A 22492-nucleotide genomic window follows, 5' to 3' on the forward strand; every position below is an offset into this window, starting at 1 on the left:
AGTGCAATAATATTTATTTTTTTTCTGTGCAGACAGGAGCATTTAATTCGTTTATTTCTTCTATTTCTTAGACTTCTACTGTTAGTGTAATATACCCTAAGTGAATTGTTATTTTGAGGCCCTTCTCTTTCCCAGATCATTTTGCCAATTCCTTTCCTCCCACAAACACATACTTATATTACCTCCTTCCTCCAAATCAATTCCCATACCACTATTACTAACAGTTTAAACCCAAACAAACGCCTCTAACCACTGGTTCCAACGAGTTCGCAACAACAACAACCCCAGCCCTCGATAGATGCACCCCATCGCGAGCATACATTTCATTTCTTCCATAGAAGTGTTCCCAGTTGTCTATGAAAGATATTGCATTTGATTTGCAATATCTTTCCAGCCGGCAATTGACACCAATTACAATTTGTAACAAGCGGAAAATAGAGTTTCGATTTGTGTTTCCACGGAGTATGATAATTGTGAAAAGACTGGTGATGGATACAGCAGAATTTCTAGATGAAATACTTTTGAGCTCATCATGGTTCAGCCGGCAATAATTGTGTCTAGGAAGTCCAGGGATGCAAGTTCGATCCCATTGCATGGCCTCAATATCGTCTCATATGTTTACAAACTCTGTAATCATCTCATCAATGCTGTAACTTGCTAAGCTAAATGAATTTTGGGGATCATGTCGGAAAATCCGACACCATTTAATAATATCATACAGGCAGATAATATTGCTATGTTGTATAAACAAGTTAACCCATAGAAAATGTAACTTGTAGTGGAATTTCCGTCTATAGAAAACGGGATATCATTACCACATACTATTATAAATTCACCGCCTATTATGGTGGGAATTATTCTTAAATACATTAGTCTTTGGACTTTACCATCATAAAAACATCTTATATAAATTAACTTAATTATCAGAATTAAAATAGAGTAAATGTGACCCTTCTATCACTTTCTGATATCTGGACAATGTAGGCCAGTGGCATCAGTGAGGAGGGAGTGGTCAGCCATTGCTATTGTACCAGAGGCACGGGAGCAATACGGCTCCTGTTAATTTTACTTGGACGAAGTGTTATGGAAACCAAAGGTGTACCATCATCAACACGCTGTCAACAAATACAAGTTAAGTGTTCTGCCGAAACCCATTTATCTATCATTTATGGCCATTAATGTCATTAGATAGGGGCAAGCCGGTTAGAATATGAACTGCCTCTTAATAAAAGGTAATTAAGCCTAGGTCTTTATGGTTCCTTGTACAGTGTTTTCTCTGATATAGCTGTCTTATATTAGGATTCTGGCTTCATAGCTAGCGCCCTTTTGACAGGTCAAGACGAGGAAGCATGCTTTGTGTACCAGTTACTGGGTGATGGAAGCTACCTCAAAAAGGATAATTTGGTGTCTACATCCTGGTTATACCTGGTGGACTAAGGCCTGCTGTACAATAAGATAAGGAACCTCTTCAATGTACACTAATGTGTAGTTAATACTGTAGTTTGATTGGCTGCATATATAAATTTAATATAAACCCCCCCCTAACGTGTAGAGGATCGATTTGTGAGATTATTGCAGAAATACAGTCCACTTAACATCATACAAATTGCTATCGAAGTATATAAATTAATGTAAATATAAATTCTATATAAATTAAATAAATATAAATCTCACAGGTCGGTTCCCACAGATCAGTTCCTGAGCCCGTTATATGCCTCTCTAACCTTTTTTTCACCTCCACTTAGAGCTCGTGGAAACAAGTTATAAGTGGTTACGTACACCCTACATAATACATATATAAGTATATGGTACAGATACCACACACAAAACGCAGTTAAATCATAACATAGAACGAAAAAGCAATGTAAAGGATTTGGGTGTACTCATGTCGGAAGACCTTACCTTTAAAGAACACAATAAAGTAGCCGTCACAACTGCAAGAAAAATGAAAGATTGGATAACAAGAACTTTTCAAACTAGAGATGCTATACCAATGATGATACTCTTCAAGACGCTAGTGCTCTCTAGAGTGGAATATTGTTGCACAATGACAGCCCCTTTCAAAGCTGGAGAAATTGCTCATTTCGAGAGCGTGCAGAGATCCTTTACTGCTAGAATCTACTTGGTAAAACATCTAAGCTATTGGGACCGACTGAAATGCCTAAATCTGTATTCTCTTGAGCGTAGGCGGGAGGGATACATAATAATTTACACGTGGAAAATAGTAGAGGGGCTGACCACAAACCTGCACACAGAAATAACACCACATGAGACCAGGAGGCATGACAGGATGTGCAGAATACCCCTGTTCAAAAGTAGAGGTGCAATAGGTACTCTGAGAGAGAACTCTATCAACATCAGAGGCCCAAGGCCTGTTCATCACACTTCCACTACACATAAGGGGCATAACTGGCCGACCCCTTACAGTGTTCAATAGAGAACTTGACAAGCACCTTCAAAGGACACCTGATCAACCAGGCTGTGATTCATATGTCTGGCTGCGAGCAGCCGCGTCCAACAGCCTGGTCGACCAGTCCAGCAACCAGGAGGCCTGGTCAAGGACGGGAACGCTAAGCCCAAAAACACCTCAGAGTATGATATACTTCAGACTTCAGGCCATTTATCTCACAATCTTCCTTGATACATTATATTGCCTTTTCCTAATCATTGTGTGTTTACGGGACTTGATAATGGTCCAGGACGGACCAACATGTTATCACTTCATTTATTGTCAGATGAGTGACTGGCTGTCTGATGGACTGGTTGTCTGATCAACTGTAAACCTTAGCTACTATATGCATTTCTTGCAAATAAAAATTTCTAGTTATTATAAAAAATTTATTGGAGAATAAAGGGTTAACTTACAAAATTATGATGATTGTGATGATGAGGATTAGGAGGAGAAGACCAAAGACGGAGGAAACTATGGAAAGAACGAAGCAATCCCACTCAGGCACTACTAGCTCATCCAACTTCATCTCTGCATACGCACTCCTTTCTGCAAATTTATTAATAATTTTAGAATTGATTGTTGACATCTTCGGTAGATGATGTTGTCATGTTGGTGAACAGTGGTAGCCTTTATTCTCCACCCTTAGGTGTGCCAAGTAGTTAGTTCCCTGTTATCTTGAGATGATTTCGGGGCTTAGCGCCCCCGCGGCCTGGTCCTCGACCAGGCCTCTTTTTTGTTACCCCCCCCCCCAGGAAGCAGCCCGTAGCAGCTGTCTAACTCCCAGGTACCTATTTACTGCTAGGTAAACAGAGGTATCAGGGTGAAAAACATTTTGCCCATTTGCCTCCGCCTCCACCGGGGATCGAACCCGGAACCTCAGCACTTCGAATCCGAAGCGCTGTCCACTCAGCTGTCAGGCGCCCTCCCTGTAATAACATAAGTTTAGTTATAGGATGAGAGCTACGCTTGTGGTATCCCGTCTTCCCAGTACTCTTTGTCTTTGAAAACTACTGACGGTTTTGTCCTACACCACTCTCACTTAACTTGTTCCAACCGTCTATCAAAAGTGAACTTTCTAATTTTTTTGGCAACTTTGTTTCCTTAGCTTGAGTCTGTGATCTCTTGTTCTTGTAGTTACAGAATTCATCCTTGGCAACTTTGTATGTAGTGATCATATAGCCTCTTTCTTCTACCTTTTAGCTTTTACACCTCTGGTCTCTCTTCGTAGATCTTGTTTTTTTCAGTTCTGGAAGCCATTTTGTAGCATGCCTTTGCACCTTTTCTAGTTTATTGATGTTCTTAATATGATATAGGCATCATACAACTGCTGCATATTCAAATTTTGGTTTCAACAAAAGTCGTGAATAGTTTCTTTAATATTTCACCCTCCATGTATTTAAACCCGATTGTGAAGTTGTAAAGCGTAGCATTTGCTCCTCGCACAATGTTCTTCAGACTGACTCTGGTGACAGTCTACTATTCAGAACCTCCCAGAGATCTCTTTCTTTGTCAGAGTTCTTTAATGCCTTTGTACATAATTTGTGGGTTGTGTGTGGGCTATTTTATCCTATTCCATATTCCATAACATGGCATTTATTCACTTTGAATTCCATTTGACAAATGTTGCTTCATACATTATTGTGTAGAGGTCATCTTGATGGGCATGAAAATCGTCTAAGTCTCTTATCCTTAGTAGCTTAGCATCATCGGCGAACATATTCATATCGTTCTGTATTCTTTCTGGAAGGTCGTTTATAAAGACGATGAACATTACTGGTGCAAGAACTGAACTTCTGGTACTCCACTAGCAACAGTTCATCAGTCTGATACATTGCCTCTGATTACCGCCCTCATCTATGTCAGCCAAATTTTCATCCATATCAGCAGTCTACCCGTCACCCCTCCAACACGTTCTGGTTCCCAGAACAACCTCTTGTCTAGGACTCTGTCAAAAGCCTTCTTGTAGGACCAGATGAACAGTCAACTCACTCATCTCTTTTTATTAAATCTCTGTGGCTCTATCATAAAAACTAAGCAGATTTATTGCACAGGATCTTCCTGTTCGAAAACTATACTGTCTGTCTGTTATTTTATCACTTCTCTCCAGGTATTCTACTCATTTAGTTTTAACTATTTTTTCCAAGTGTTTTTACTACGACGCTCGTCAACGACACGGTGTATAATTTAGAGGGCATTCACTGCTACCATTTTTGTAAATTGGAACAATGTTTGCCTTCTTCCATATATCTGCTGAGATTCCTGTAGATTCTCTCAGAATGGAAGGTGAAAGCCCATCTGCTTTGTTTCTTCCTAGCTCCTTCAGTAATGTTTCCACTTCGTTTCGAGAAACTTCTATGTTCTCTATGGTGTTCTCTGAAATTGGCAGTGTCTGGTTCTTTGATAACTTTATTTTTCACAAACACACTTTGGAACTATTCATTTAGTGTTTCACACATTTCCTGGCTGCTCAATTTCGTTCTTATTTATATCTCTCATTAAGATGTTGTAATATGAAGTTACATCTGGGTGTGATATCGTTATCTTGAGACGATTTCGGGGCTTAGTGTTCCCACGGCCCGGTCCTCGACCAGGCCTCCTTTTTGTTACACACCCCCAGGAAGCAGCCCGTAGCAGATGTCTCAGTAAATAGGTACCTGTCAACTCCCAGGTACCTATTTACTGCTAGGTGAACAGGAGCATCAGGGTTAAAGAAACATTTTGCCCATTTGTCTCCGCCTCCACTGGGGATCGAACCCGGAACCTCAGGACTACGAATCCGAAGCGCTGTCCGCCCAGCTGTCAGGCGCCCCAGAATTAAAGCCTGGAGATGCGAGGTAGAGATGCAGATTTATCGTTGAGATAAAAGTTCTCATAAGTTCAACTCTATGCTTTAATTATAATATTTATCTTCATAAATTATCAGCATTAATAATTTCAGCAATATAATTACCTTCGAGCTGCACCCTAGCAACAACAGCCATCATATAAGGTTGAGCGGGTTTCAGCGCGCAGTTGGGGTAAGGGCCGCCGCTTGTCATCTCACCAACCATAAATTCTTCCGCAGCCTGTCAACAGAAAAGTTTATGTAACTTGAATATTAAATAAATGCTCTACTTTTCCCCACAAACTTTATTCTGGACTAATAGGAAAAGTGCTACTATGGAAACAGGTATATGTTTACATAGTTACGTCAGTGCTGCCAACCCTTCCCACATGAAGACGTCAGGGTGGACCTCCAGGGAACAACATTATTATTTATTTATCAAATTCCAACACATACGTACACACAAGGGACAAGCAGTAGTAACACACAGAAGCAAACAGGAATTATAACAAGTGCAAATTATGGGTACGCAAAATGAGTAACAAAATATACAACAGAACCCAAGTGAAGTCCACAAATAAGTCAACTCACACAAGAACTCAGTAACGCAATATAACTCCATACAAAACACAACATAAAATAAGAAATAAACATCTGAGAAAAAAAAGAACCCAGTAACACTTGTACATTAATGAAGCAAGGTATTACATATTGGTTACTGGTACTGTTGCTACTGTGGCTGCCACAGTCGTGATTACTACTGTGGTAGTCGTTACTACCACACAACGCTTTACCAATATATATTACCACTCAACTTGCAAGCTATTACTAAATGTCTAAAAACTTATTTTTTATATTGTTCATGACAGGCAGAATTGTAACAATTTATATAAGTTGAAACGAATAAAGCTAGTGATTGTGACAATTGTGGTTGACAAAATGTGCACTACGGTATAATCAACGATAAGATCCAGCTGTCCTAATAGCGTCGCATTTGACGTATACTCTACCTAGGGCCAAAAATTGTCGTACTAGAAAAAAAGTAGCGGCTCACGAAATTGACATACTGGTAGGTTAGGATAAAGGGACTTTAGTACGACAGTTTCTTGACGTTGGTAAACCTTAGGCTGATAAGATTACATTGTAGTACTTGTGATGACTGGTGACGATAGACAAACCTCAACATACCTGTGTTAACACGGCAGCTATGTATGTCCGGTTAGTGTCCTCGCAGTGGCGGTCGCCTGCCTGCCGCCTCACCCGCTCCCCACCTGAAGCTGACCTATTCTGGCTTATACCCTCTGCAACAAGCTTTATATACGTGGCAGTAAAGTTCTCGGCCACATCTTGTGCGTCCTCGGAGAGCCGAGACACCAAAATTGCCACAGATCTGCAAAACATGTAAGGATACTTTGTACTCATGCCAGGGACATCACAGTGAGCTACTGACTATGGTTCATAACGACGAACAAAAGGGGTGAATCTGAGGGAGTGGAGAGAGGTGGGGCCAGATTTCGTGCCATATGTTACGAACCCAAGTCCACCGTTAGAGCACGGAGCAGTGACGTCAACGCCATCTGCGAGTCCGCTCCCGAAACCCCCACGAAATGGACGACGCCTCTAGTAGTGGCAGGAATATGCCAGCTAGACAGGCTAGATTCTTGTCCTAGTCGGCTCGTGAGGTAGCTGGTGCTGACCTCTGGTGAGGTGACGCTTAGAAAAGCAGTGCCATCTATTGAGCGACAGGGTGTATGTCTATGTCAGCCAGTAAGTGATGTTTCCTAGTGGTCCCATGTAGTGTCCCAGTACTGATGACGTGTCTGCTTTCAGAGTCAACCTAGGACTGCTGTGATGTACGATGAGTCAGTCTACCCAAGGCAGCCAAAGTCTCTTCACCAGTCTGCTTTGTAGAAGCAGTAAGCCGCCACCGGACGAGCACTGCTGAGTGTTCAATTGTCGGCCTGAGGAGTGGCAGTGACGGGATTCGCCGTACCCGGGGCTGGCTGGTGGAAGAGACAACCCACTGCAGTGCCGATCGAAGAGAGTAACCAGCGAGTTACACAAGGCTCCTGCCTAGGGCTCGCAACCCTAGTATTCGTCGTGGAGTGGCCTAACAGCGAGGCTGATTGACACCTGCCAGCTACAGGCTGGACTGTGGTTGTGGGCCTTCATGACGGGGCACCCAGTGGGATTGTGATTTGGCTGGCCTGTGGCCAGGGTAGATTCATCGTGGTTTCCTGGTACCTGCAAAGGGTTGTGCCACGGAATAGGAAACCAGGCAAGACTACACGGAGTGAGTGTCGCCAAGTGTTCAGCGTCTTCAGAGGGAGACAGATATATATTGTGTAGTAATATTTCCCGTTTGTGACTTTTAATTTATATATGGTGGTGGGGAAAAGAATTATATATATATATAGAAAGCGATATAATTGTGTATTTAATGTACCTCCCCTGTTTATTTTACTTGCATTACGGAGATCACCCCTTGAAAGCCTCTACTAACTTGGGGCCGGATACCCAAAAAGTAATACCATCAGAAAAGAACCCGGTTGCATCCCATTAGGGCCGTAACACCATACCAGAAAGTGGTTCTGATTCTGTCATGTCAGGGGGCTTGACTACCTTATCAGAGTGCCACCGTCACCTTCTGTGACAATGGTGGGCAGGACTACAGTAAGACTAACCTGTCACCGTCACCTTCCATAGTAAGGGTGGGCAGAGCAAGAGTAACGGTGGTGTTGGTCTTGGTCTTCACACGAAACTTGCCGCTCAGCTTGGGAGGAATGGGCAGAGTGGCTACAGTTTTGACAAAGGGCTCGCCACATCCTGCAGCGTTACAGAAGAAAGCCTCAGCTTTGTACCGTCTTCCTGGCTTCAACTCTGGCATCTGAAGTGACATTACATAAACATTAACAACGTTTAATGAATCGACATCTAAATAAATTATTAATTTTAAGATTGACATAGATGTGAAGTGCTAGTTTGTCAGTGCATCTTGAAAAGACACTAATTACCTCATCTTCCTTAACTTAAATGCTATATGGCTTTATAATCGGATTTAGAAGTTAATAAAATGTGCCAACGCAACTAAAGCTTAATTTACTCTCTGACCTACATTCAACACACTGTACTATGCCATTCTTCGGAGATACAAGATTCTTTTCATCAACAAGAACAGCTTCGTTAATGTTATAAATTTATAAGTGCATTTTAAGTATTGATGATGGACGGGTCACGACACAAGCTAAGATGACTTTATTTAACCAGTGTACTGGTGCTGGGTGACCAGTGTACTGGTGCTGGGTGTGGGTAACCAGTGTACTGGTGCTGGGTGTGGGTGACCAGTGTACTGGTGCTGGGTGTGGGTGACCAGTGTACTGGTGCTGGGTGTGGGTGACCAGTGTACTGGTGCTGGGTGTGGGTGACCAGTGTACTGGTGCTGGGTGTGGGTGACCAGAGTACTGGTGCTGGGTGTGGGTGACCAGTGTACTGGTGTTGGATGTGGGTGACCAGTGTACTGGTGCTGGGTGTGGGTGACCAGTGTACTGGTGCTGGGTGTGGGTGACCAGTGTACTGGTGCTGGGTGACCAGTGTACTGGTGCTGGGTGACCAGTGTACTGGTGCTGGGTGTGGGTGGCCAGTGTACTGGTGCTGGGTGTGGGTGACCAGTGTACTGGTGCTGGGTGTGGGTGACCAGTGTACTGGTGCTGGGTGTGGGTGACCAGTGTACTGGTGTTGGATGTGGGTGACCAGTGTACTGGTGCTGGGTGTGGGTGACCAGTGTACTGGTGCTGGGTGTGGGTGACCAGTGTACTGGTGCCAGGTGTGCGTGACCAGTGTACTGGTGCTGGGTGTGGGTGACCAGTGTACTGGTGCTGGGTGTGGGTGACCTGTGTACTGGTGCTGGGTGTGGGTGACCAGTGTACTGGTGCTGGGTGTGGGTGACCAGTGTACTGGTGCTGGGTGACCAGTGTACTGGTGCTGGGTGTGGGTGACCAGTGTACTGGTGCTGGGTGTGGGTGACCAGTGTACTGGTGTTGGATGTGGGTGACCAGTGTACTGGTGTTGGGTGTGGGTGACCAGTGTACTGGTGCTGGGTGATCAGTGTACTGGTGCTGGGTAACCAGTGTACTGGTGCTGGGTAACCAGTGTACTGGTGCTGGGTGTGGGTGACCAGTGTACTGGTGCTGGGTGACCAGTGTACTGGTGCTGGGTGTGGGTGACCAGTGTACTGGTGCTGGGTGTGGGTGGCCAGTGTACTGGTGCTGGGTGATCAGTGTACTAGTGCTGGGTGTGGGTGACCAGTGTACTGGTGCTGGGTGACCAGTGTACTGGTGCTGGGTGTGGGTGACCAGTGTACTGGTGCCTGGTGTGGGTGACCAGTGTACTGGTGCTGGGTGTGGGTGACCAGTGTACTGGTGCTGGGTGACCAGTGTACTGGTGCTGGGTGTGGGTGACCAGTGTACTGGTGCTGGGTGTGGGTGACCAGTGTACTGGTGCTGGGTGTGGGTGACCAGTGTACTGGTGCTGGGTGTGGGTGACCAGTGTACTGGTGTTGGATGTGGGTGACCAGTGTACTGGTGCTGGGTGTGGGTGACCAGTGTACTGGTGCTGGGTGTGGGTGACCAGTGTACTGGTGCTGGGTGACCAGTGTACTGGTGCTGGGTGCGGGTGACCAGTGTACTGGTGCTGGGTGTGGGTGACCAGTGTACTGGTGCTGGGTGACCAGTGTACTGGTGCTGGGTGACCAGTGTACTGGTGCTGGGTGATCAGTGTACTGGTGCTGGGTGTGGGTGACCAGTGTACTGGTGCTGGGTGTGGGTGACCAGTGTACTGGTGTTGGGTGTGGGTGACCAGTGTACTGGTGCTGGGTGATCAGTGTACTGGTGCTGGGTGTGGGTGACCAGTGTACTGGTGCTGGGTGACCAGTGTACTGGTGCTGGGTGTGGGTGACCAGTGTACTGGTGCTGGGTGTGGGTGACCAGTGTACTGGTGCTGGGTGTGGGTGACCAGTGTACTGGTGCTGGGTGTGGGTGACCAGTGTACTGGTGCTGGGTGTGGATGACCAGTGTACTGGTGCTGGGTGTGGGTGACCAGTGTACTGGTGCTGGGTGTGGGTGACCAGTGTACTGGTGCTGGGTGTGGGTGACCAGTGTACTGGTGCTGGGTGTGGGTGACCAGTGTACTGGTGCTGGGTGTGGGTGACCAGTGTACTGGTGCTGGGTGTGGGTGACCAGTGTACTGGTGCTGGGTGTGGATGACCAGTGTACTGGTGCTGGGTGTGGGTGACCAGTGTACTGGTGCTGGGTGTGGGTGACCAGTGTACTGGTGCTGGGTGACCAGTGTACTGGTGCCTGGTGTGGGTGACCAGTGTACTGGTGCTGGGTGTGGGTGACCAGTGTACTGGTGCTGGGTGTGGGTGACCAGTGTACTGGTGCTGGGTGTGGATGACCAGTGTACTGGTGCTGGGTGTGGGTGACCAGTGTACTGGTGCTGGGTGTGGGTGACCAGTGTACTGGTGCTGGGTGTGGGTGACCAGTGTACTGGTGCTGGGTGTGGGTGACCAGTGTACTGGTGCTGGGTGTGGGTGACCAGTGTACCGGTGCCGGGTGACCAGTGTACTGGTGCTGGGTGTGGGTGACCAGTGTACTGGTGCTGGGTGTGGGTGACCAGTGTACTGGTGCTGGGTGTGGATGACCAGTGTACTGGTGCTGGGTGTGGGTGACCAGTGTACTGGTGCTGGGTGTGGGTGACCAGTGTACTGGTGCTGGGTGACCAGTGTACTGGTGCTGGGTGATCAGTGTACTGGTGCTGGGTGTGGGTGACCAGTGTACTGGTGCTGGGTGATCAGTGTACTGGTGCTGGGTGTGGGTGACCAGTGTACTGGTGCTGGGTGTGGGTGACCAGTGTACTGGTGTTGGGTGTGGGTGACCAGAGTACTGGTGCTGGGTGATCAGTGTACTGGTGCTGGGTGACCAGTGTACTGGTGCTGGGTGTGGGTGACCAGTGTACTGGTGCTGGGTGTGGGTGACCAGTGTACTGGTGCTGGGTGTGGGTGACCAGTGTACTGGTGCTGGGTGTGGGTGACCAGTGTACTGGTGCTGGGTGACCAGTGTACTGGTGCTGGGTGTGGGTGACCAGTGTACTGGTGCTGGGTGTGGGTGACCAGTGTACTGGTGCTGGGTGTGGGTGACCAGTGTACTGGTGCTGGGTGTGGGTGACCAGTGTACTGGTGCTGGGTGTGGATGACCAGTGTACTGGTGCTGGGTGTGGGTGACCAGTGTACTGGTGCTGGGTGACCAGTGTACTGGTGCTGGGTGTGGGTGACCAGTGTACTGGTGCTGGGTGTGGGTGACCAGTGTACTGGTGCTGGGTGTGGGTGACCAGTGTACTGGTGCTGGGTGTGGGTGACCAGTGTACTGGTGCTGGGTGTGGATGACCAGTGTACTGGTGCTGGGTGTGGGTGACCAGTGTACTGGTGCTGGGTGTGGGTGACCAGTGTACTGGTGCTGGGTGTGGGTGACCAGTGTACTGGTGCTGGGTGACCAGTGTACTGGTGCTGGGTGTGGGTGACCAGTGTACTGGTGCTGGGTGTGGGTGACCAGTGTACTGGTGCTGGGTGTGGGTGACCAGTGTACTGGTGCTGGGTGTGGGTGACCAGTGTACTGGTGCTGGGTGTGGGTGACCAGTGTACTGGTGCCGGGTGTGGGTGACCAGTGTACTGGTGCTGGGTGTGGGTGACCAGTGTACTGGTGCTGGGTGTGGGTGACCAGTGTACTGGTGATGGTGACCAGTGTACTGGTGATGATGACCAGTGTACTGGTGATGATGACCAGTGTACTGGTGATGGTGACCAGTGTACTGGTGCTGGGTGATGGTGACCAGTGTACTGGTGCTGGGTGTGGGTGACCAGTGTACTGGTGCTGGGTGTGGGTGACCAGTGTACTGGTGCTGGGTGACCAGTGTACTGGTGCTGGGTGTGGGTGACCAGTGTACTGGTGCTGGGTGTGGGTGACCAGTGTACTGGTGCTGGGTGATGGTGACCAGTGTACTGGTGCTGGGTGATGGTGACCAGTGTACTGGTGCTGGGTGTGGGTGACCAGTGTACTGGTGCTGGGTGATGGTGACCAGTGTACTGGTGCTGGGTGATGGTGACCAGTGTACTGGTGCTGGGTGATGGTGACCAGTGTACTAGTGCTGGGTGATGGTGACCAGTGTACTGGTGCTGGGTGATGGTGACCAGTGTACTGGTGCTGGGTGATGGTGACCAGTGTACTGGTGCTGGGTGTGGGTGACCAGTGTACTGGTGCTGGGTGTGGGTGACCAGTGTACCGGTGCCGGGTGTGGGTGACCAGTGTACTGGTGCTGGGTGACCAGTGTACTGGTGCTGGGTGATGGTGACCAGTGTACTGGTGATGGGTGATGGTGACCAGTGTACTGGTGATGATGACCAGTGTACTGGTGCTGGGTGATGGTGACCAGTGTACTGGTGCTGGGTGTAGGTGGCCAGTGTACTGGTGCTGGGTGATGGTGACCAGTGTACTGGTGCTGGGTGATGGTGACCAGTGTACTGGTGCTGGGTGATGGTGACCAGTGTACTGGTGCTGGGTGATGGTGACCAGTGTACTGGGGATAATCAAGTTTGAAGCGTTGCACAAAATGTTTCATCACACAAGTGATGGCTGTGTTTACCTGGCAGGTAAGACGTTCAGCAGGTATTGTCTTCGCATCTTTGGAGCAAGTAGGGTCAGGAGCATCCTTGGTGCAGTTGTCTACATGGTTTGTCTTGTTCTTCAGCTGTATGGTGAAATTGTGTAAAATCCCGCCACACAGGTGCGGTTGCATGAGTTGTAAGTCTAAACTGTTATCATGAGGAACCACATCAAGTTGCTGTGGGGGTCCCGGCTCTGGAGGAAATCTCTTTGGTTATAACAATGTAGTAGAATTTAGGGGAAATAAAGGCAAAGTGAGCATGATCTTTACATTTATAATTTTGGAAGAAATACAAATTATATCTTAGTGTGAACAAATTATTGTTACCATAGTGAATATTATCTTAAACAATACACATTAGCATATAATCTTAAACTAAACACTTAAATTAAGCTTAATATCAGTTTTGGATTAAATATGAAGGCTCCCAGAGTAATAGGTCATAATAACAGTGACAACTGCGTAAGATAATATAGATCATATAATCAATCTATATATAATATAGATAGATATTGGCAGGTAATATACCTGGCAATATCACTCCTTGAGAGGAGGGAGAAACATGTTGTCCATAACCCCACACAATAATGGTATGGTGATGGTAGCTACCAAGGCTGCAAATGTGTACAGTATGAGTGCACTCTGGACTCTCCTTCACAACAGTGCACCCCTTTACTGTCCTCCAAACTTTCTCACACAATATTGGTATTGGTTTGTTTTCCCAGGAACTTGCAGATTAGTTCTTATAATAGAATAAATTATTTATATTTGGTTCTCTTCCTAAGAATCAACCAATTACAAAAACGTTGACTTTAACCATTATTGTTTTAAAGTAATTTTTACCTAAATTAGTTGTATAGTGTATTGGTAAAATGTCATTTCTTTTAAACTATTAATATATAATTGCGAAAATTTTTGTTATCATAATTCTGATGATGCCCGTTACATAAACGTAGAGTATTAAAGAATTCTTAGATACAAGACTATCCGTCCTCCTACAGTTGTTATACGAGTATAGATATTATAAATATTATGGGTGTGTAGCTGAGTAGCTACTACAGGTGTGTCCTCTCAGGTGTGTAGCTGAGAGGAGCACCAGAGTCTTGGTGGTGAGCTCTGGCAGCCTAATACTAATGACAAAGTATTGGTGGTGATTGTGTAGTCAAGTGTGCATGTTGCAGCCCCTGGACAACTGTTCACTCCAGAAGTGTTTTGTGTTGAGACATGTTGGCGCCTGGGTAAGACATGTGGGCGTGTGGGGTAAGGCATGTGGGCGTGTGGGTAAGACATGTGGGCGCCTGGGTAAGACATATGGGCGCCTGGGTAAGACATGTGGGCGTGTGGGGTAAGACATGTGGGCGTGAGGGTAAGACGTGTGGGGTAAGACATGTGGGCGTGTGGGTAAGACATGTGGGCGTGTGGGGTAAGACATGTGGGCGTGTGGGTAAGACATGTGGGCGCCTGGGTAAGACATGTGGGCGTGTGGGGTAAGACATGTGGGCGCCTGGGTAAGACATGTGGGCGTGTGGGGTAAGACATGTGGGCGTGTGGATAAGACATGTGGGTGTGTGGGTAAGACATGTTGGCGCCTGGGTAAGACATGTGGGCGTGTGGGTAAGACATGTGGGTGTGTGGGTAAGACATGTGGGCGTGTGGGTAAGACATGTGGGCGTGTGGGTAAGACATGTGGGTGTGTGGGTAAGACATGTGGGCGTGTGGGTAAGACATGTGGGCGTGTGGGTAAGACATGTGGGCGTGTGGGTAAGACATGTGGGCGTGTGGGTAAGACATGTGGGTGTGTGGGTAAGACATGTGGGCGTGTGGGTAAGACATGTGGGCGTGTGGGTAAGACATGTGGGCGTGTGGGTAAGACATGTGGGCACCTGGGTAAGACATGTGGGCACCTGGGTAAGACATGTGGGCGTGTGGGTAAGACATGTGGGTGTGTGGGTAAGACATGTGGGCGTGTGGGTAAGACATGTGGGCTCCTGGGTAAGACATGTGGGTGTGTGGGTAAGACATGTGGGCACCTGGGTAAGACATGTGGGCGTGTGGGTAAGACATGTGGGCGTGTGGGTAAGACATGTGGGCACCTGGGTAAGACATGTCGGCGTGTGGGTAAGACATGTGGGCGTGTGGGTAAGACATGTGGGCGTGTGGGTAAGACATGTGGGCACCTAGGTAAGACATGTGGGCGTGTGGGTAAGACATGTGGGCACCTGGGTAAGACATGTGGGCGCCTGGGTAAGACATGTGGGCACCTGGGTAAGACATGTGGGTGTGTGGGTAAGACATGTGGGCGTGTGGGTAAGACATGTGGGTGTGTGGGTAAGACATGTGGGCGTGTGGGGTAAGACATGTGGGCACCTGGGTAAGACATGTGGGCGTGTGGGTAAGACATGTGGGCACCTGGGTAAGACATGTGGGCGTGTGGGTAAGACATGTGGGCACCTGGGTAAGACATGTGGGCGCCTGGGTAAGACATGTGGGCACCTGGGTAAGACATGTGGTGTGTGGGTAAGAGGGGAAAATAGTACTTTTACTTACTTATTTCCATGGTTACGATCCATACCTCCTGTCTCATGCCTCTTCCAGCACTGTTGATGGCCGACACCTGACACAATAAACAATGATAAAGAAAGAGTAACATAATCACCTTAAGCTTATGCACAGTGCCATAATTCGCGGAATATCTGAGAAATATTTGTCAGTCGTGACCGACCAATATCACGACTGCACCATATATAAAGAAAACTTCATAATACCATCTCCTAAAAATATTGTAATACACCAGTGTTAAGGGCGAGCATTACTGATGCCTGTAATATCGAGGTCACGACCTCTCCGTAGGGTGCAGTCGTACCTCCACAGATCTCCATCAGCTAATAATAATAATGGAATGGTAATGGCTCTAAAGGGCCACCACTTACGGGCTATTCATGCCCGTGCCACCTTTTGGGTGGCTTAATCTTCATCACTCAATCCTGTAATATACCAGTGTTAAAGGAGAGCATTACTGATGCCTGTCATATGCCAGTGTTAAGGGAGAGCATTACTGATGCCTGTAATATGCCAGTGTTAAAGGAGAGCATTACTGATGCCTGTCATATGCCAGTGTTAAGGGAGAGCATTACTGATGCTTGTAATATGTCAGTGTTAAGGGAGAGCATTACTGATGCTTGTAATATGTCAGTGTTAAGGGAGAGCATTACTGATGCTTGTAATATGTCAGTGTTAAGGGAGAGCATAACTAATGCTTGTAATATGTCAGTGTTAAGGGAGAGCATTACTGATGCTTGTAATATGCCAGTGTTAAGGGAGAGCATTACTGATGCTTGTAATATGCCAGTGTTAAGGGAGAGCATTACTGATGCTTGTAATATGCCAGTGTTAAGGGAGAGCATTACTGATGCCTGTAATATGTCAGTGTTAAGGGAGAGCATTACTGATGCTTGCAATATGCCAGTGTTAAGGGAGAGGAATTCTGTAAAGATTATCTAGATTCCCCGCAAGCCAAGGAAGAGGCTGTCCGGAAGGTTACCCATCTAGTTACTGGCTAGACCCAACAGTGGTTAACCTGAGGGATACGAGCGCTGGCTGGGTTTTAATGGGTGTTGCGGAAAGGGACTGAGGTATTGGTAGTAATTTTGTGTATGTTTGGATAAAGTGGCTCTGTTGGTGCTGGCATACGGTTATGCTGAGTATAGGCTTATAGTGGGTGGTATAGCTATATGGTGGTTGAGATAGAGTGGGTCTGTTAGATTTTTTGAATAGTGAGACTACGTTCGTCTTTTCCGTTTCCTGTCTAGAGTATTTTATATAAAGTTTAGATAGCGGGTAACAAAGTACATCAGCAGCTGGTGTGAGTGTCTGGTCCTATTACTTTCGCAGCATTCAGTTCCTCACGGTGTTTTTCCTACTTCTTCTAGTGTCGAAGGAGGACAAGGAGGAGGAAGAAGGATGATGATGTGATGATAATTGCAATAATAATAATAATAATATCGATTTTTTTACAGATATATTCCTGCAGAGACCCAACGCCTATGGCTGGTCCGCTATATGTTATTCCTGTCAATATTGCTCAGGGGCTGGGTGAGTGGTTGTGATCAGTATGTTTGTTCAGTAAGGTTGTATATATCATGTGTTTTACATCTTCTGGCTTGTTCAATCTCAATGGTAATGTGATTTAATGTTACTGTGCGCTGTGTTAGCTAATGTTCCGGTATTCTACAGCACATTTGTCCACAGTGCTGACACTTCGTCTCTTCTGCTTTGCCAATATTGTGGAGAAATGCCCAGTAGAATACTGGAACTTTTCTAACACAGTACAGCTACAAAGTAAACTATGATAGTAGTGATGGTGCTAGTGATAATAATAATAATGATGGTGATAACGATTATATAATAAAAACAAGTCCAATAATAATTTACAAGTAAATGTAAATACTTTTACCTTTGTTACGTACCTATACGTACGGCTCGTTGAACTTAGAGAGACAAGAAGTTAACGGTCTAGGGTGATAAATGTGAATCTGTATCTAATTATGTTCAACCAGGGTACCCCCTCGATACGTACATACATAATAAGTAGAAAATATTTACTAGGGTTGAATTAGCACACATATAATTTAAAAGATTTATATAATAATTAAAAATGTATATCAACTTAATCTTTCATTTTATGTATAACAGTAATCAGATGACCTATTAAGATGTATAATGCGTATGTATAGCCAGACAATTGTGCAACTACTACAAAAACTGAAAAAATACACAAAACAGACACTTATAAGAATCAACCAGTTGACCCGAGGCCCGTCTCCCAGCCACTAACTCAACTTTGCGTCGGAAGCCGCTCTCCCCCCCCCCCCCCCTCACAACATAACGAATGGTAAATTTATAATAAATTTAATTTGTTTAATGAACAACAATACTGTGCTAAATCAAACATTAAAATAACTTAAATAAGAATGATTACATTTACATGCATAAACAGAGGTCATGTATTTTATATAAAACACGATTATTTATGGAAAATAATAAAGAGGAAACTGCTGGCAACTACACAATACAAGCAATCTATATCCTACCGGGAACTTGACTCGACTCTCACACGTCTAGTACCTGACTAGTAATTCCCGCTCCTGTCCCCACTGTGTTGCTAACACGATGCATTATAAATATATATAAACATATACATGCCTTCATGCAAGAATAAAACATAATTATTATATTTATATTAATGTGAATATTCCTTAAATAGGAATATGTAACAACCTTCTCCCTTTATTTCACTATATTATTTCACGAATATATTTGTTTAGTTATTCCAACATTGGTAGTTAGTGGTGAAGGTCGAGATTTTCTTGCAAGTTCTTCATAAATTATTCTTGGTTTGTATTTGCTAACATACGAACGCATTTTGTCGGAGTTCGGCGATGAAAATAATAAGTTAAACCCACCCATCAGAACCTTATTCACAGAGACAGACTACTGACGCCATATTATAGTGTCATGTGGTGGAGATATGATTGACAGTCGAAGCACGAGGGGAGATATGATTGACAGTTGAAGCACGAGGGGAGATATGACTGACAGTCGAAGCACGAGGGGAGATATGATTGACAGTCGAAGCACGAGGGGAGATATGACTGACAGTCGAAGCACGAGGGGAGATATGACTGACAGTCGAAGCATGACGGGAGATATGACTGACAGTCGAAGCATGACGGGAGATATGATTGACAGTTGAAACACGAGGGAAGATATGATTGACAATCGAAGTAAGAGGGAAGATATGAGTGACAGATGTAGCACGAAGGGAGATAAGATTGATAGTCGCAGCACGATGAGAGATATGATTGACAGGCGTAACACTTACCCAGAATGCATAGTTGGTGTTGGCTCGCAAGCCGTCTACATCAACACAGCGGTCATACCCTGCACTACATGGGGTTGTGTCAATGGTGCCAATGGGTGTCCAATTGTCCTGTGATATTTCCTTATATATGAAACCAGTTATTACTCCATTTGATGGACATGGATCATTCCACAGAAGACGAACTTTATTTGATGACAAGATGTTTGCTGTAAAGTTTCTGACTTCAGGTGGTTCTGGAAAAATACGATTTAGATAATGCAATTTTCTGTAATAATTTTGCAAGGCACACCGTCAAAATAATAGCCGGCAAATCTTAATAATAGGTCAAGTTTCATATATATTGCTTACTTTCTTCTGCAGTAGTAAAGTTAACGGTAGTCTTCACAAGCACCCTCCGGCTAACATTATTGGTGATGGAGAGTGTTGCCACAAAGGTCATCCCAGCCGGCAAATTCATAAACTCAGCAACATATTTTCCACCTGATATATTCGATAGTTTATAAAACTCCAGAGTTTTGTTCGAACACTGCAAGTAAGTTTCCAGACTAACATTAAAATGTATATCTGGTCCATTGTATGTGTCACACCCGGTAAGATCAGCTGTGCATGTTGTGGTGACGTAGTTAGTTTGTTTGCAGGAAAACTTCTTCACACCAACACTTGGATCTGAAAATATAAAATATGCCTAATTATTATATAAAATAATTTGGTTCACTAGTTTCCTTGTGTTTTTCTTCCGTGTTGAAAATCATTAAAGTGCAATGCTAATTACAGTTGTATTAGTGAGTGTGAACACGCATATAGAAAACAGAAATGTTGAGGTGTGAGATGGTGACGGCAACTGTCCTCACTGAACATACAAGCAAGTGTTGCGAGGCACACAACACGCACCTTGTCAATATAATGTGACCCAACACACACATATGAAATTATATATTAAAATCACGACGTTTCGATCTGTCCACGGGATATTGTGTGCGTGTGTGTGTATTCACATAGTTGTGCTTGCAGGGGTTGAGCTCTGACTCTTTGGTCCCGTCTCTCAACTGTCAATCAACTGGTGTATAGATTCCTGAGCCTACTGGGCTCTATCATATCAACATTTGAAACTGTGTATGGAGTCAGCCTCCACCACATCACTGACTAATGCATTCCACCTGTTAACTACTCTGACACTGAAAAAGTTCTTTCTCACGTCTCTGTGGCTCATTTGGGTATTCAGTTCCACCTGTGTCACCTTGTTCGCGAACCAACCGTGTTAAACAGTTTACCTTTATGTACCCTGTCAATTCCTCTGAGAATTTTGTAGGTAGTGATCAAGTCTCCCCCTTATTCTTCTGTCTTCCAGTGTCGTGAGGTGCATTTCACGCAGCCTTTCATCGTAACTCATGCCTTTTAGTTCTGGGACTAGCCTAGTGGCATACCTCTGAACTTTCTCCAGCTTTGTCTTGTGCTTGAAAAGGTGCGGGTTCCATGCTGGGGCCGCATAGTCCAGGATTGGTCTTGAATATGTGGTATACAAGGTTTTGTATGATTTCTTACACAGGTTCCTGAAGGCTGTTCTGATGTTAGCCAGCCTCGCATACGCCGCCGGCGTTATTCTTTTTAGGCTTCAAGAGATAGGTTTGGTGTGATATCAACCCCTAAATCTTACTCTGCCCGTTTTGTGAAATACTTCATCTCACATTCTGTATCCTGTGTCAGGCCTCCTGTTTCCACCGCCTAGTTTCATTACCTTACATTTACTCGGGTTGAACTTTAGTAGCCATTTGTTAGCCCATTCCTTCAGTTTGTTTAGGTCATCTTGTAGCCTCATACTATCTTCCTCTGTCTTAATCTTCCTCATAATTTTTGCATCATCAGCAAACATTGAGAGGAATGAGTCTATTCCCTCTGGGAGATCATTTACCTATATCAGGAACAGTATAGGTCCAAGAACTGATCACTGAGGGACTCCACTGGTGACGCCTCGCCACTCACCCCTCACAGTGACTCGCTGTCTTCTGTTGCTTAGGTACTCCCTTATCCAATGGAGTACCTTCCCTTTCACTACTGCCTGCCTCTCCAGTTTGTGCACTGTCTCTTATGTGGTACTGTGTCAAAGGCTTTCTGGCAATCCAAAAATATGCAGTCTGCCCAACCCTCTCTTTCTTGACTGATACGTCATACACCATTGGTGTATGATGCGTTCAAACTGTATAATGATATCGTTGCTGATTAGCCTAGTATCACAGATATTATTATATTTATTTAATCTTCTTTCGACAATATACTAGTATAAATTGTGTATTGCCAATGTATGTCTAATATACCTATGCATATTATATTTCAGTACAAAAGTTATATATGTATTTGTGGATATGTTGGAAGTGTAGTGAATAGCAGAAGCCTAATGTCATGTAGTTTCGAAAACACTATTATGTGCTTGTAGTATGGAATGCTATGTATTGCTGTATAGGACATGCTATAGGTATTATGATGTAGTATGTATACATATAGGTATCTGATGTATTACTAGCATGTATACTGTGAAATATAAATTTCATTATTGTTCATTGCATTGTCCTCTAGTCATGTCAGTAAATTATATTTTAGTACTGAGAAGTATACCAGAGTCAAGGTTTTTGATACTTATGTCGGTATATGATGATCTATTGTATTTCAGGTATACTTATGTATAACGTCTGACCGGTAACGTCTTTAAATCCTCCCTTAACCCCCCCCCCCCTCCCCTTGCGTACCGTTTTCCGCTAGTGTTACCATGTATTGCTAATATGAATTCCCTGTTGACTTATTTGTATATCGTGATATATTCTATTATGTATTGATATGTATTATTATGGAAGGTTGTGTATTATATCCCTTGTTTAGTTATCGTATGAATTGGAAGTTAATTACTGAGAAATGTTTGCATATGAGCTTGTGATATTTGAAAGAGGAGAATTAGCCGACTTGAAGAAGTGGAATCAGTGTCGCTCTCGGATTGCCTGGCCCCTGAGCAGCAGGGATGCCAGATTGGGCTACAAGTAGCGAATTGGGCTACTTTTCAGAGCCCCGCGGTCCCAAATTTTTAATTTCGCTACTTGCGACTTTTTGGGCTACTTTAAAAACAAGTTGGGCTATTAATGTTAAGAAATTCAATAATGATTTTTATGCTTTTTATAATGTCATGTGTACAAATCACAGCCGCGTCCAACAGCTTGATTGAATAGACCACTTACCGCAAGAGGCCAGGTCAGCGACCGACCCCCTGGGGACGTTGATCCTAGGAACTTCCCAAAGAAAAGGTAACCGCAAGGCAAGATAATCCTCCCCAGGGGCTATAGATTTCCTAACCTTAATTGTCATTAATACTTCATCCCGGGTACTGTCTATGTTAAGTGACCTCCCACTGTTGCCTACTGTAAATATTAGGTTTCTCTTTAGGTGTTTCCAAGAATCAAATGACTGTCGTTAGAGCGGATTAGCATACAGTGAACTTGGCAGCTTCATCTGTGCTTGCATTGTTAGTGTGGCTCTGACCTCCAGAAGGATAGTTCGACACAAGTTACCGCATATAGAAAAGTTACCGCTGTTACTTTTAGAATTTGCTTAAGTGTTAAGATAAAGAAGCGAAAAATGG

General features: G+C 45.1%; 1 protein-coding gene across 1 annotated transcript in view; it reads right to left on the reverse strand.

Moving 5' to 3' along the window:
• The window catches only part of LOC123759109 (uncharacterized), a 215674-nt gene that overhangs the window by 39254 nt on the left and 153928 nt on the right, over positions 1 to 22492 (reverse strand). The window contains exons 24-31 of the mRNA XM_069329283.1: positions 19219 to 19536; positions 18871 to 19103; positions 15537 to 15603; positions 12969 to 13183; positions 7961 to 8163; positions 6465 to 6666; positions 5403 to 5517; positions 2866 to 2998 (exon numbers count right to left, since the gene is read on the reverse strand). Of these exons, the coding sequence (XP_069185384.1) occupies positions 2866 to 2998; positions 5403 to 5517; positions 6465 to 6666; positions 7961 to 8163; positions 12969 to 13183; positions 15537 to 15603; positions 18871 to 19103; positions 19219 to 19536 (1486 nt within the window). The remainder of the gene's footprint in view (positions 1 to 2865; positions 2999 to 5402; positions 5518 to 6464; positions 6667 to 7960; positions 8164 to 12968; positions 13184 to 15536; positions 15604 to 18870; positions 19104 to 19218; positions 19537 to 22492) is intronic.

This window comes from Procambarus clarkii, chromosome 22 (genome assembly GCF_040958095.1).
Source record: "Procambarus clarkii isolate CNS0578487 chromosome 22, FALCON_Pclarkii_2.0, whole genome shotgun sequence".
Lineage (NCBI taxonomy): Eukaryota > Metazoa > Arthropoda > Malacostraca > Decapoda > Cambaridae > Procambarus > Procambarus clarkii.